Source organism: Miniopterus schreibersii (assembly GCF_964146895.1).
Source record: "Miniopterus schreibersii genome assembly, chromosome: 2".
NCBI lineage: Eukaryota > Metazoa > Chordata > Mammalia > Chiroptera > Miniopteridae > Miniopterus > Miniopterus schreibersii.
In genome coordinates, this window is record NC_138102.1 from 148,524,151 (window position 1) to 148,540,436 (window position 16,286).

The window sequence follows — 16,286 nt, forward strand, 5'->3', positions numbered from 1 at the left end:
AGTGAAAGAAGTCAGACTCCAAAGGCCACATATTATTATGATTTCATTTATGTGAAATGCCCGTAACAGGTAAAATCTGTGGATACAGAAAATAATTCCTGGTTGCCTAGAGCTGAGGGATCGAGGATTGCAAGTTGAAGCAGAAATAAATGGTATTATTACATAATTTCAAGCAGTGATTTTTATAGAAAAATTTAATTAGGGAATAATTTTCTTTGAGAGTTCATTATCCATTTCCATTTTCCACCTTTGTGAGGTTTGACATGGGGAGATGGAATAACCAGATTAGTTATTTCCTTCCTGGAACAAAGGTACACTTTAGGATTGATTATCAGTAAATTGTGGATTTGCTGAAAGAAAGTGGTGATAATGTCAATCTGAAAGATGGAGATACCTGTTTGAACAGGTTCATTGTGAGGCTTAAATGGATGTGAAAGCCCTTGAATCTGAAAAAAACTCAGTGTTAGTTGTTACCACTACCAGTGAGCCTGTCTCTAGTATGAAAAGCAAGACTTAAAAAAATACATAACCATGTTGGAGGGGGGGACAAACATAAATTTCCTGGTCAAATTGTATGTTTCACTGGTCTGCACAGAGTTTCTTTTCTTTTTCTGATTTATCAACCATTTAAATTAAGATATGTAACATTTTTTTGTCTTGTTTGAAAATGGTGTCCCTTTAAAGGAAAGTCAGATTACAATGTACCTTTTTCCCATGATTTTAAAATTTTGACTTTGAACTTTATTATGCAGAAATGTACAGAATTACTTAGGCAGCATTTTAAAAACCAGCAGTGCCTAACCCAGTTCTCAGAGATTGATTTAATAGGTCTGGTGTGGGGCATTGGCATTTGTGAGAGGTATGATCAGAGATCTTTGCAAATCTGAAATTACATAGACCTTTCGTTGTAAGAACAGTGACTTATAATTGAATCTATTAAGAGAAAACAAAGCTACACGGTGATGGGATATGAGGTGACCTGAGTTAATACTTGCTTAATTTAATACCCAGGTCTCCACTATAGCGAATTTCAAGCTAGACTATTTTGAAAAAGAGTTAACAATGGAAAACATACTTTTTGTAATGTGAGGCATTGTTTTGTTTTTTTTCCAACCTGCAATTGAAGGAGAAAGAACACATTTAATTCTCCATTTTAGCTTGTGTAATATAGCGAAACTGACATAATGTAGATAATGAAACTGAACCATGAATATCAGCAGGATTTCTTATTTTTTCAATTTGAAACACCATATAAGTAGCTTTGATTGAGGATTAATTTGAAAACATTTAAATTTCCTCTCGCCTTTTCATTAGCATTTGTGGCATTTTAATTTTGCTTTAGGATAAGCAAATATTTTGTTTTGCTGAAATGGATTTTATTCTAAGGGGAGTGTGTGTAGTCCGTGAAGGAAAATTTTAGATGCACTCTTGTATTTTCTTTGTCATGTGAGGAGGGGATTTTATTTTATTTTTATTACTATTATTATTTTTTAATATATCTTTATTGATTTCAGAGAGAGGAAAGGAGCGGGAGAGAGAGAGATAGAAACATCAATGATGAGAGAGTCATTGATCGGCTGCCTCCTGCACGCCCCCACTGAGGATTGAACCCCAATTGCCTGGATCCTAGGTTGACGCTCAACTGCTGAGTCACGCCTGGCTGGCTGGGGATTTTAATACATTAGGAGAGTTCCTGACTAAGAAACTGGTTTCTGGTTTCTAGTCTGTAGTATATTCTACCCTAAGGTTTTAAAGTTCTATTTAAAATAATAATACCCTAAGTAATGGAGACATCAATTTTCAAAAATCCTCAGGTTACCTTAGCAATATTGAATTTGCAAAATTGGATTTACAGTTTTATTGCTGTAAAATAGGACAGTAAGTTATTATGTTATCGAGTAAATTCCTTGTTAGTTTTAAACTGAAATATTCACATAGGACTCTATTTCTGTCTTACTCTGTTAGGTGTAAAGATTTCTCTCTGTGTTACTGGAATCCCTATTGGATGCTGCCCTCTGATGTTTGTGGAATGAACTGCTTTTGGGAAGCGGCTTTTAGGTAGGCACTTAATATTTAATTGGTAGATCAGTCAGTGTAGGTAAGATTAGATAGTAGATACATTTTTAATAATAAATAGGATGTAAAATGTTTTTTTCTATAATATAATATTATCATACAATTATTTATTTTCTGATTTTTCTACTTTTCCCCCCACTTTGTAGTTATTACTGATTTTTAGTACATACTGCAAATAAAATGCTCTAACTTTTTTTTTAGATGTTATTATGATAAATAAACCATTGTTCTTAGAATTTGTGACCTAACTTTCGTTAATGTGATAAAGTGGTAAACAGGTGGTTTAAGGTAGACTTCCACTAACACAGACATATGTACGTATATATGACGTTTATTTAATTTAAAGCTGGTATACTGAAAACACCATTTTACAGGTGCATGGGGAGACCCGAGCAAGGACTGTGTTGGCTCTTAGTAGAGGGATTGAATATTGGGGAGTGGGAGAAGAGAGAGAAGGGTTTAACAAAGGACCAAATGGCATGGCATTGTTTACTGAATAGTTCGGCTTTGTTCACTTCTCTGGATCAGGAAGGCTTTGGATTGGCTGACAGCTCAGGTCCCCTTCCTGCCTTACTTTCAGTGAAAGAAACTAGTATGGGTAGGAATAGGACCTCAGCCTGTCTCCCTGAGATAGTGGCAGGGGAGAGTGAGGCAGTAGCCTGAAACGCCCTTCCCAAAAGTAAAATTTCTTTGAGAAGTCACCTACTTTTACTGTGTCTTGTGATTCATTTAAATTTTAATTTTACTCATTCAGTTTGCCAGGCACAGTGCTAAGTACTAAGAACCAGACCGTGAGTCTGGTTAATGTGGCGCCATCCTTCTGGGGCTTACATTCAGACTCGATCTTCACACTGGTAAACCTCAGATTGCAATAGAGGGTGATGTATTGTAGCTCTGACTATGGGGGAAACAGATGAGTCATCTGGTGGGATCATCTTAAGGCATCACGGAAGTCTTCCTGGAGGGAGCAACTGAATGAAGAACAGGCTCAAGGATAGGAGGTTGTCTAGGTGGGAAGAACTAGTACATATTAAAAATATGTATCAGTAGCATGTATTTTAAAATTCTTGTATTCCCTATACATTATGTGTTTCATGAACTACTGGGAGGGAATCGTTGAAATCAGATATTTTAATTATATCTTGTTGCTATGGGAAAGATGGAATGATTAAAATTCTAACAGGGATCAGTCAAGTCAGATTATTCAGACTTTTAAAAATGATCTTACCCTATTGATGGGTAATCTTGCTCTTCAGCTTGTTAATAATTTTGGAGAATTGGGGCTCCATATTTTTATTCTTATAAAAGTTTGCTAATGAATAGAGCCTTGACAAGCACCACTTTGCTGTCTCCAGCCTTGTGACATAAATCTCCTCACTCTCAAAGCTGGGTAAGTTTGAAAACTTTCTTATACTCTAATTTATACAACCCAGACCCTTTTGTAAGTTATGGCATGAGTAATAATCTCCCCTCCTCAACGGCAAGAGTAGCCCAGGGAAGTCGCCTAGTCTGAATCCTGGAGCATCTGCTTATTACTCCTTTTGTTTTGGCTTCTCCAGCTCATTATTTTCTTAATGCTCCTAAATAGTCCATGGAAGGAATTACATGTGGATGAATACATAGTGTTTACCCTTGTGCTCGTTACTCTCCTGAATTTGAAGTTTTATTTATTTAAAAAAAAATATTTATCTTTATTGATTTCAGAGAGAGAGAGATAGAAACGTCAATGATGAGAGTCATTGATCAGCTGCCTCCTGCACGCCCCTGACTGGGGGTCAAGCCCAAAACCCAGGCATGTGCCCCGACCAGGAATCGAACCGAGGTCTCCTGGAGCCTAGGTTGATGCTCAACCGCTGAGCCATGCCTGGCTGGGCCCAAATTTGAGGTTTTAAAGGTTGTACTTCTGTTATACTCTCTACTTGTAATATTGAATCCACAGTATATATCTGTAATCATTTTGTTTCTTACTTAGAACTTAGGATCCCTCACATTTACATGCAGTCAAGCCAGAATGCCATATAATTGCCATGTTATTCTCCTTCCACGTCAGAATTTACTCTAAGTAATTCCTCATTATCCCCTGACTCTTTAAGAGCTTATCTCGTCTGCCTACCTCCTTACTTCAAAGGAGTAAAGCATCTTTGAAATTCCCTTTACTGTCCTTTTAGGTCTTGCATTTTGCCTGGCTCCAGTGGGCACTAACTGGTACCATTTTCTTCTTCCCAGGCCTATCCCTGCTATTCCAATTTGAATTCTTTATATAATTTTATGTTGATTAAAGCTTATGTGGGGGGATTATTTTCTCCCAATCAATTTATTATACAATAAACATAAAATAACATAAAAAAGAAAAATTGCCTCAACACCCATCAACAGTGTTTTCACCATCGATAAGTAAGCATATCCTTTTAGTAATTGTTCCTGCATCTGCTGCTGAGTCACCTACTTGACCAACTGCTTCCCGGCAGCTTGTCAGAATAATTACACCTCTTCTGTTTCTTCTGTCCTTAAAACCAAACACAAAATCCCTGCAATACCTTGCTTCAACCCTTTTTTCCTTCAAGCATTCTTACTCTCTTTTCCTTCATCAGCAAACTTATAAGAGTTTCTACTGGCTTTACTTCAGTAAATAAGCCGACCAACCCTTCACACCTCAATCCACAATGAGCAGTGTCTGCCTCTCATTGAAGTCACCCCGGCCTCTGTATTGTTCTTCTGGGCCTAATCTTACACTTGTCCGTTTGACACTGGTTACCACTTCCTCTTTCTGCTCTGCCAGCCTCCGGCTCTGGAGACTAGTGTCCTTAACTCTGATCTCTCTGCTCCCAGACGACTTTCTCTATTTCTGACTCCTGAGCTTTGAAGTTCCTTAGGACTCTGCTCTTTTCTCTCCCCACTGAGGATAACCTGTTTAACTGGTATAGCTTGTGCAGATCTCTTTTCTGAGCTCCAGAACTGTATTTCCAGCTGCATATTGGTCATTTTACCTAGCCGATTCAGCTGCCTCAGACACTCTTGTTCAGACCTGAACTCATAGTCTAGTTCCTCACACTTTCCCTCATCTGTAGTTTATATCTTGGTTCATGACTGACTTTCCACATCAATCCACAGTGACTCTTCTACCCAGCTCCTTCCACAGTTGTTCCTGACTGCCTCTTCCTTCCTATTGCCTTGACTACAGTGCTTATTACTTCTTATCCAGCTAGTGCGATCTCCTTCCCTGCCCACTGCTCCTGCCTTTTCTGTATCCTCTGTATTACTGCACCTATTGCATCTATTGTGGTTCTGAATCTACTTCTAGACTGTTGACTTTACAGATAGATACCACGTGGCATTCATCATGTAAGCCCCATGCCCAGGAAGGTGCTTGCCAAACAGTAAATAACTAATATTTTCCCCCCGCACTTTCAGACTAGTGTACATGTTTGTGTAGTAAGCTTCCTAAGCAATCTTAATTTTTTACTCTAGAACAGTTCCTCAGCCTTTTGGAGTAGGTGGGTGAGTGGGTGCTATCCTTCATGACTTGATGTTTTTGTTTTGTTTTGTAGAATATCCCTTTATTTCGATTGGCCTGTCTCATGGCTAGTTTCAGGATTTTTGGCAGGAATACTGCATAGTAGATATTGTGCTCCTCTTTGGGCCTGCTCTCAGGAGGCCTCTGATGTCATAAGTTTAACATTGGTTAAGTTTGATCATGTGGTTAAGGTGGTGATGTTACATTTCTACACTTGCAACAGTGTCTTTATCCCCTTTGTTACTTCCGGGGATAATACTTTGATACTCAGTGGTCTTAGCATCCATTAATTATTCTTGTTTAAATCGTCTATTATAATGGTGATTGCAAAATGGTGATTTTTGTAATTCTGTTATTCTTTCTACATTTATCAGTTGGTACTCATTTATTTATATATATGTATACACACACACACACTTTTAAATATGTGTTTATTGATTTCAGAGAGAGGACAGGAGAGGGAGAGAGAGAGAGAAACATCAATGATGAGAGAGTCATTGATCGGCTGCCTCCTGCATGGCCCCTGCTGGGGATTGAGCTTGTAACCTGGGCATGTCCCTGACCTGAATTGAACCGTGACTTCCAGGTCCTGGAGTCAATGCTCACCCACTGAGCCATGCTGGCAGGGTGGTGCTGGTTTTTAAAGAAGAGTTCCACCTCCCCCTTATCCTTTTATTTAGCATCATTGTAGACTCATGGATTCATTTTTAAATCTAATGTGTTGCTGTGCATTTTTCTCATAGTTCCTGTTCATGCTCAGGTTTTGCCAAATTTAGCCATGCCAGCCCTCAGGTGTTATCTTTGAATTACCTGAGATCTTTCCTCTAATCACGTATCTGTGGAAAATAGGTTTGGCTTAAAAATGTCCTTTTGGACAACATTTCTTTATCCCACAGGGCCTTTTCTCTTATTTACCCTGATTAAAACATAGCACACTTTTACAGAGCCTGATAAGATTACACCACTCAGTTGTGACCAACATTACTTGAATGGCAGTTTCCCTGTCATTTCTTAGAGGTTTTAGTTTCCGCTTCCCATAGAGTAAAAGCTTACTTTAGATATTTCTTCCACTTGGAATTATTTCCTGTCCTTGAGGTCTAGGGACAGGGTGATGGGCAGAGACATGTAAAAGTGTGTTTCATGTTGTCAGCTTAGATATTGAGTCTATACTGTGTATAATGCTTTTGCTAAAAAGGATTACACACAACAGAAAAGCAGATGCAATGTAGCTGATGGTACTCCTTCCGTAGAAATTGGTGGAAGGAGTGGGGACAGTGTGACTGAAACCAGCCTTGCTAAAGTGCCTGGGAGGAGTCCCTGGGACTGATTTTAGAGGGATTTTTTTTCTTGAACATTTAACTTGTTTTTCTTAAAAAGGTTTGTTAATATTTCTTGTCATTGTGTGTAGAGAATGCTGTGCTAAACGACACATGACTATTATGGCTTACTTTTAAAATCTCTTGGCTTTTAGCTTTGGGGCAGGATCTAGTTGAGGCCAATTAAGCAATCCGAGCCCTTTATAGATTCTCAAGTCTTGCTTGGTACTTTAATGAGGGCCTTTATGCCATCATGAGAAGTGGGATCTGGAGGCATTTGCTGGAAAGATGAGATAATTAGAGCTCTGTGAAATTGTTGTGTGTCTTCACTGCCTTATCTTTTGTTGTGTCCTTTGTGCTTTGAGATGAACTAGGTTCCCGCCCCCTTATTATAGGTATAGAAGCGTAGGTAACTAGTCTTGAATATTAGAAACTGAGGGGCCCAACAGAAAAGAGGGGAGCTGATAGAAGGTGCAGACAGGGAGGAGGTGCTGCTTCTTTCTGTTGCTGTCAATGGAAAAGAACAGAGCCCAAAAGACCCGAGCTTATGTTAACACCGATTTGTGAAAGAAGTGGCAAAGCGGGTGGGCAGAGAGAGGGTCAACTGGCAACTGTAACAGAGGTGCTGCACAGTTGGATAGCCATGTGCAAAACTATGTGATTGTCCCCTACCTCAAACCTTCATAAAATTCATCCCTGGTAGATCAATCTAAATTTTAAAAACAAAGTATGTACCTAATATTATCTTAATTAATTATTATTATTTTTAATCTTCACCCAGGGATATTTTTTCCATAGTTTTTCATGGGTGGGGCAAGAGAAAAACATCGATGTGAGAGAGACACGTCAATTGATTGCCTCCCGCACGTACTCTAACTGGGGCCTAGCCTGCAACCAAGGTATGTGCCCTTGGCCGGAATGGAACCCAGAACCCTTCAGTCCACGGACCGACGCTCTAACCACTGAGCCAAACCAGCCAGAGCTATTATAAACATTTTTATTTTTATATATCTTTATTGATTTCAGAGAGAGGAAGGGAGAGGGAGAGAGAGAGATAGAAACATCAATGATGAGAGAATCATTGATCGGCTGCAGCCCGCAACCCGGGCATGTGCCCTCACCGGGAATCGAACCCTGATCGCCTGGATCCTAGGTTGACTCTCAACCGCTGAGCCATGCCCGGCTGAGCAGGGGCTATTATATCTTAATTTAATGATGATCTTAATACCTGGGCAAAGAATATCACCACTGCTTCTGGAATAGCAAAAATAATTCTTGCAAGAACACCATTTTACATGTGACTTCTCCATTCAACAGTATTTAAGTAATATTGAACTTTATGAATTATCTAGGGAAGAGTTTTATTTTCCTTAAAAAAACACACACAAGTTTTAAAATAACCTCATCTAATATATCTTTATTGATTTCAGAGCGAGAGGAAAGGAGAGGGAGAGAGAGAAAGAGAGAGAGAGAAACATCAATGATGAGTCATTGATCGGTTGCCTAGCCCGAAACCCGGGCATGTGCCCTGACCAGGAATCGAACCCCGATTGCCTGGATCCTAGGTCGACGCAACGCTCAACCGCTGAGCCATGCCTGGCCAGGCAAGAACCTGATCTATAGAATAATTGGCCCATTACAGTACCTGAACAAAAGGGGAGCTATCAAGGAAGGCATTGAGGAGTGTAAGTTTCAGCCTCCCAGTAAAGGGATCAGGGAAGGAAATGATCCTTTTGTTTTCTAGGAGATGAGTAATTTGGCTGAAGAGCTTTTCTGCTCCTCTGCTGAAAGAAGGCTCACAGTTACCAGTAATTGTGTATGTGAGATATCCCAATGTAAGCAGAACGAACCCATTTTCAGGCCCAAAGAACCTAGTCAGATCAGAAAAGCAGCAGTTTTAACCACTGTCTTAAAAATCTCCAGGCCCTTAGCAAAACAAGCTTGTTAGTAGGAAGGGATATATCACAGTAAAAGCAGGATTCAGACTTAATTTTCTATCCTATTACTGTGAAAAATTCCAAATGTTTAATGTCACAACATTAAGATGTATGAATTTGATATTCAAGTGTGTTTTTTATATATAGTCAGTTGCTTTAAGAGAAATGATTAATTACCCATCCCTGCTATTGCAAATCTGTTATGTATGCATACAACTGATAATGTTAAACACTATAATTTCTAATTGTTATACATCTTACGGAAAGGATCTTTGTAAGCAAAAATTGAGTTAAAGTCAAATTTTTATATTTTTAGTTTGGAATGTTTGTACTTTATAATACTTTAATGTATTACTAGTTTTGTTTTCCTCTGTCTTCCATTCTTACATTACGTTGCTGTCAATTTCAAAAAGATTGTTTTATGCCATAATTACAGATGGGATCTATATATTATAAATATGTTATTTTATTTGATAACAATACAGTCACACATAATTAGTTCCATTCTTTAGGTATTGGTGGATTATTATTAGTTCAGTTAAGGGGCAAGAGGTTTGAAATAGGCCTGATACTGTTTACTGCTGCTCTGTGTTAGAAGTAGGGTCTAACATAGCCTATGCCAATAACTTGGGTTTAGGGACTCTCTCCTTCCAAGATGCAGTACTAGTGTTTTTGATTTGTATGTTTCAGACCACCTCAGAAATTTTTACTACTCTCTGATTACTTGGTAAATGGGACTGAATGTTACGTCATTGAGAAAAGTTACGGGAAGGAAACTTTTCTTGTAATCAGCATGGGTGAAGATTGGATGTGATATTGAAATATTTATGGGTGAATTTATGTCTGTGTTTGCTTCCAAATGATTCATTGGTTAGTGAAAGGGATGTGGGCAGAGGTTTTAGATAAAATAAGAATAATTTTGAATGGATGATTGTTGCAGCTGGGAGATGAGTAACATGGAGATCTTTAGTTGTATTCTTTCTACTTTTATGTGTGTTTGAGATATTTTTTAAAAAATAAAAAAGCTTTAAAAATTGAATGGAAGATCTTTAAATTGGTGGTGCTCCCCTTCTCGATTAGGGGGGGTTCCTTGAGAGAATTAAGCCCTAATGCCCTAAGGCATGCAGTGTGAGTAATGAATGAATGAACTTCTTTCCTGTGCATCGAGAATGGTGTTAATTATGTACCACTCTTGGGAAAACTGAGAAAGTAAGTAGGCTTTTTATTTTATTTATATTTTATGATTCCTAGAGAGGAACGTTGACCAAGAAAGGCCAGTTGAGGGTATAGAAATACATGATTGATTCAACATTGTACTGTTCTGTAATTTGACGTTTCTTTGCTTTTTAAATGGAAGTTTCAAACTTCAGTTTTTGAACATGGTCAGAATGCCTTGTTGTTAACAGGTTAACCCTTTACTAAAACTGTGTGAAAATGTGGTTTTCTTTTTTATTAGGTATAGTGTGAAAATACAGCCGGTTGAGAGAATGCACCTAGCTGTAGTTGCCTGTGGTGAAAGACTGGAAGAAACTGTAACTATGTTGAAGTCAGCGATCATTTTCAGCATCAAACCTCTTCAGTTCCATATTTTTGCTGAAGATCAACTACATGATAGTTTTAAAGGCATAGTAAGTATTTGAAACTTAAGTCTGTAGAGTTGACTATTTAATGGTTTATTATAGTAGAATGTTGTTTTACTCCTTCTTTGAACAAAAATATTTATTCCTTAACTCTGGCCTGCTAGAGGGGAGTGTTTCCTGCTCCCACTTCCATCTAAGAGTCCAGATCTAGGGTGTAAGAGGAAGGTTTGTTTTGAAAAGGAGGTGGCTACTTAAAGTCCTTTGCCAATCATGGAGGTTTTAATTTACTGACTATAGTTTCAGGATGTTTGCCTGAGAAGTCCTATGATTTAATTTTGTTCTTACTCTTGGCTTGGAAGTGCCTCGGTCAGAGTATGCACAAAGGATTTAATTCTTTTCTGAGGAGAGGAAACTCTTGATTGACAGTATGGAGGGAAGTGGCTTCTTGCTCTGATAAGAAATTTCTTTATTTTGGATTTATATTAGTTACAGTCAGTTTGGCTGTAATGGCAGAAAACGCAAAATAACCTGTCTTAATCTAGATAGAAGTTTATTTCTCTCTCATGAAAGTAGGCAGTCTGCAGTATATATGGTAGCTCTGCTTCTTTTGGACTCTGGCTTCTTCTCTCTTGTGGCTGAGCCTCCTTTAACCTAAGGGTTCTACCTCATGACCCAAGATAGCTGCTGAAGCTCCAGCTTTCACATTCATATTCTAGCCAACATGAGGGAGGAAGTAGTGAAGAGGGCAGTCCTTCCCAGTAAGGACACTTTCCAGAAGTTGCACATGACATTCCTGCCAGTGTCTCATTGGCCTGAACTTATTAATGTGACCATACCTAGCTTTTTGTGAGGATTGAAAATATCTTGAATCATGGCAGCTATGTAACCTCCTTAACAAGCAAACAAACAAATTACTATGCAAGAAGAAAACAGATAGATATAGGAGGGAAAACATACAAGAAAAAGAAAATTCACCTGAAATCTTACCTGTGCTCTGCGATGGTGCTATGATGATGATGATGATGATCCAACCTCCCTGCACCTACAATGAATTAAGCTTTCCAGATTGATTTGGATTATTATGCTTGGTCTAACTATGTAGGAAAAAAAGTATTTTTTTTTTAAGTTACATTTTACACATTGAGTGAAAAATACTTGTGATCTCAATTCTTTTAGTTTTCTCTCAAAATCTTTGATTCCAAGAGGTATAAAGCTTTACTTACTCTTTAAAAATATTTCTAGTATCTGTATTTTTGATACGAGCTTTTGTGATCTTGATCTCTTTATCTGGATTGTTTTCTAAAATATTAATTGAGGAATTAATCTTATCCTAGCAGTTCAGAGAATAGCAACAGATTACTACCAACTGTGGAAACCTTTGAAAATGTAATGAAAAAATAAAATAAATGTATTGCTTTATTTTATATGCAGCCTTTTTGTTGTGTTCAGATCTGGCTGAGTTATTGTTTGTGTAATACTAAATTTTAAACTTAGTTTTTCTTTAATTAGTTCTGAGAATGTTTGGTTTTGCTTTTGATGAAAGGTATGGAATATTTTGTGGAACTTTTTTTTTTTTTTTTAATATATCTTTATTGATTTCAGAGATAGGAAAGGAGAGGGAGAGAGAGAGAGAGATAGAAACATCAATGATGAGAGAGTCACTGATCGGCTGCCTCCTGCACGCCCCCAACTGGGGATTGAGCCCGCAACCCAGGCATGTGCCCTTACTGGGAATCAAACCCCAATCGCCTGGATCCTAGGTCGACACTCAACCATTAAGCCACACACGGCCGGGCATGGAACATGATTTTACTGTAGAAAAGACAACTAAATATTAGAATGTTAAATAAAAAAATGACCAAGAGCCCTGGCCAGTATGACTCGGTTGGAGCATTGTCCTGTACACTAAAGGTGGCAGGTTCGATTCCCAGTTAGGGCACATACCCAGGTTGTGGGTTTGATCCCCAGGCTGGGCGAGCATGGGAGGCAACCAATCCATGTTTCTCTCTCTCTCTACCCACCTTCTCTCTAAAATCAATTAAACATTTTTTTTTTAAATGACTAAGATTTCATTTTGAAATTGGTATTAAGAGGATCCATATAGGTTGCTCAATGAAAATAAAATGCTAATGTTTTGAACTAATTAACAGAGACATCAAACTAGAGTGTTGGAAGTAAAGATTCCCTTAAGCTATATTGGAAAACATTGTTTTAAAAAATTACTTGAACACAGTCATTATTCAAAAAGAGAATATCCTCAGCATGTTGTGTAAACTATTTAGTCCCCCCTGCCCGCTCCCCACCCCCCCGACCCCTAATAAATTGTGAATGCTCTTTAGGAAATTTGAATCAACAATTCTGATGAAACAACAATGATAGGTAATATGTACTTAAGCTGAATTTGAAACAATTCAGTGTCTTGAAATGCATTCAGGGTGCTAAAGAATAAATATGTTCATTATAGATTTTTAGATGTTTTACTTTTTGTAATGATTTTGTAGAAATTGTCATTGGATATGTATTTGTCAGAATATTTTCAGGAATATCTACTCAAATTAAAAGCACATAAATAGACAAATATTTTCTAATTAGTTTCATATTAGTCTTTGAATATAAACATTTCCTCTTATACATATTATGGTAATAAAATTAGTGCTTACTTTTTCTGAGTTTAATTTGTTTAGGGATTAAAAATTTATTTATCAGGTAAAGTTGAAGGAGATGAACAACTTTCAAGGCTCTTTCAACTGTCTGATTTTGTGATTGACTTCCTTATAACTTTAATTGTGCCTCAGATCTTTGTGGTGGAGCCTTTCTAGCATATTACTGTGATTTTAAGATTTTGAATGAAAACAAAATGGTGAGAAAGAAGATTCTGACTTTCTCTTAACTGTATACAACATAAAATGTATACTATCGTAATGTTTAGCTTTAAAAATAATAATCTGTTGGTGTTTGATTTTAAGGAGAAAATTGAAAGTGAAACAAAATTAAACTTTTTTTATTTTTACTTTTTAGCTCGACAGCTGGTCATTTCTACAAACATTTAATTATTCGTTATACCCAATAACTTTCCCAAGTGAGAATGCAGCAGAGTGGAAAAAGCTCTTTAAACCATGTGCTTCCCAGAGATTGTTCTTGCCAGTAAGTTTTCCCCCCAGTGTTTTTTTGTGGTTTTTTTTTGACTCTTACTCTTACACACATGAATTAATGAAGAGTTGCGTTTAAATCATTAAGTAAATACACATGTATGATTTTTTTTCTTTGAACAAAAACATAAGGAAAACAAACATTTTCATGGAACAGATAAAAGTTACAAAAAAACCCTCTGTTAAAATGAAAAATGTAAGTAATTTCTATGGAAATACTATTTTTTACATTTTAATTTATTCAGTGCTATAAACTGTTATATCTCTAAGAAGAAGTCGAGGTCGTCAAATTTTAACAGAGCTCAGTCTGTTACCAGCAGAAATGCTGTGGTAATATCACCTTCAAGTTGCAGACTTCATCTATAATTTGGGAAATGAAGTAGATTGCATCATTAGGTAACCATTTTTGTCTTATACCAAGCCAATTTACCTTTTCTAATTGATATTTTAACACAAAAAAACCTTAAGGCATGTAAACTCAAAAGAACATGGAGCTGTTGTTTGATATTGTCCTCTGTCAATAAACCTTATTATTTTTTTAATTTAAAAATATTCAGAAGCAAGGTTACCTCTTTCATTTTGAATTGGTTTCACTCACAGTTTTCAAATCCACAGTAGTTAAATTAGGACCACTATAATGTTTAAAATAGTTATGGCAATAGAAATACTGAATTTAAGAGGCTTACAAGTTTCTGGAAAGTATATGAATTATGGGGAAGAAACTTCAGTTACTTGTTACTATTAAGTGGGTTAAGGCAATTCTTAGCACATTAAGAACATAGTGTACTGAATCCAGGATGTCAATAAGATTTAAAGTTATGATTTTGATAGCTGAGTCTTCCTAACCAGTGTCTTTGTTGCTGTGCATAAAAAATTTGGATCCTAGGATCTTTCTCAGTTTCCACTTCCACTGTAAGAAGCACACAAATAAGGAATTAAGATGGAAAAAAGCCTAAGAAGTTTTAGGTACTTCATGTAGGCTTGATACATTAAAAAAAAAAATTTTATGTTGCATTATTGCAGTATCACATTCATTTAATTAATAATTTGAGTGCCTATTTTTTTTTTTTAAATATATCCTTATTGATTTCAGAGAGAGGAAGGGAGAAGGAGAGAGAGAGAAACATCTATGATGAGATAGTCATCACTGATTGGCTGCTTCCTGCATGCGCCCAACTGGGGATTGAGCCCACAACCCGGGCATGTGCCCTGACCGGGAATCGAACCGCTGTCTTCTGGATCCCAGGTCAATGCTCAACTGCTGATCCATGCCCGGCTGGGCTAAGTACCTTTTTTTTTTTTTTTTTACCAGGCATGTGTAATGAAGTGCTGGGTGTATGGGAATGAATGGAACAGACAGGTTTCTTGTTTTCATAGTTCATTTTCTGATGTGGGAGATAGACATTAAACAAACACAATATGACATTAAACACACACAAATATGTTCCTTAAAAAAATAAGCAATGAAAGCAGCATGAGGGCACTACCTTTTTTATTCTGTTCTGCATTATTAACGAGTTTAATTTTTAAAAAACTTTGACATTTTTAAAATGCAGTCGACATATTATATTAGTTTCAAGTGTACAACCCCGTAATTAGACATATAACTTACAAAGTGATCACCCAATAAATCTCGTACCCATCTAACACCATGCATAGCTACTACGATAGTATTGACTATATTCCCTATGCTGTACTTTACATCCCCATGACTTTTCTGTAACTACCAATTTGTACTTCTGAATCCCTTCACCTTTTTACCCATCCTCTCAACCCCTCTCCCAGATGGCAGTCGTCAAAATGTTACCTGTACCTATGAGTCTGTTTCTGTTCTGCTTATTTATGTTTTATTTTTTAGATTTCACATATATGTGAAATCATCTGCATTTGTCTTTCTCTGTCTGATTTATTTCACTTAGCATAATACTCTCTAGGTCCATCCATGTTGTTGCAGATGGCAAGATTTTATTCTTTCTATGGCTGAATCATATTCCATTGTATATATGCCCCACTTCTTTATCCATTCATCTATTGATGAATACTTACAAGTTTAATTTTTGATGTTGTGATACAAAATTTGCCAAATCATATAATGATGTAATCTGGCTAAATTCCTGAGTGGAATTTGAAATACTAAAAGTACTTGAAACCTGTCAGATTGTCTCCATACTTCACTGTTACTTCTGCATCTTTTAAATGATTTTAGTAAATTGATGCTTTATTTTTCTAAGTGATAAAGTTTTTTACTGAGTTTCTCTTCCTTTAAAATAGATGGATGGAAAGAACTAATGTAAGCTCTGCCAACTTCTTCCCCCAAAAGGAACCATAGAAAAGTACTGATGTGGTTATTATTTAACCTTATGTCTGATCTTCAGCTGGCAGTGGCTCCAAAAATGGACTTGGAGATTTATGCAGTGTCTTTCTAATCTGCAACAAGCCAGTAATCTGTAAACTCACATTGTACCGTGGTACAGAAGCAGAATGCTGATATAAAAACAGTTGCCCCCAAAAGAGAGACAGGCAGACATACAGACATATACACATACTCTTTTAATTGGGGGCTTTAGTCAGACACTGCAGTCAACCATCAGATATTTTTCAGCCTGATATTTAACCAGCTGGCAGGGGGGGGAATTGGATGATTTCAGCCTCCTAGCTGCTCATTAAGGTAATTGCTCAACCTTAGCTATAAGGAGGAGGTAGCATCTTTGAAA

The 16,286-nt window shown here is 37.1% G+C and overlaps 1 protein-coding gene across 3 annotated transcripts in view; it reads left to right on the forward strand.

Annotated features, from left to right (window-relative positions):
• Positions 1 to 16,286, forward strand: part of GXYLT1 (glucoside xylosyltransferase 1) — a 44,028-nt gene that overhangs the window by 6,283 nt on the left and 21,459 nt on the right. Inside the window, exons 2-4 of one of the 3 annotated variants that reach the window (XM_081129141.1) lie at positions 1,966 to 2,058; positions 10,300 to 10,471; positions 13,442 to 13,567. In XM_081129141.1, coding sequence (XP_080985267.1) covers positions 1,966 to 2,058; positions 10,300 to 10,471; positions 13,442 to 13,567 — 391 coding nt within the window. The remainder of the gene's footprint in view (positions 1 to 1,965; positions 2,059 to 10,299; positions 10,472 to 13,441; positions 13,568 to 16,286) is intronic. The other 2 variants (XM_081129143.1, XM_081129142.1) reach the window with 2 other exon arrangements.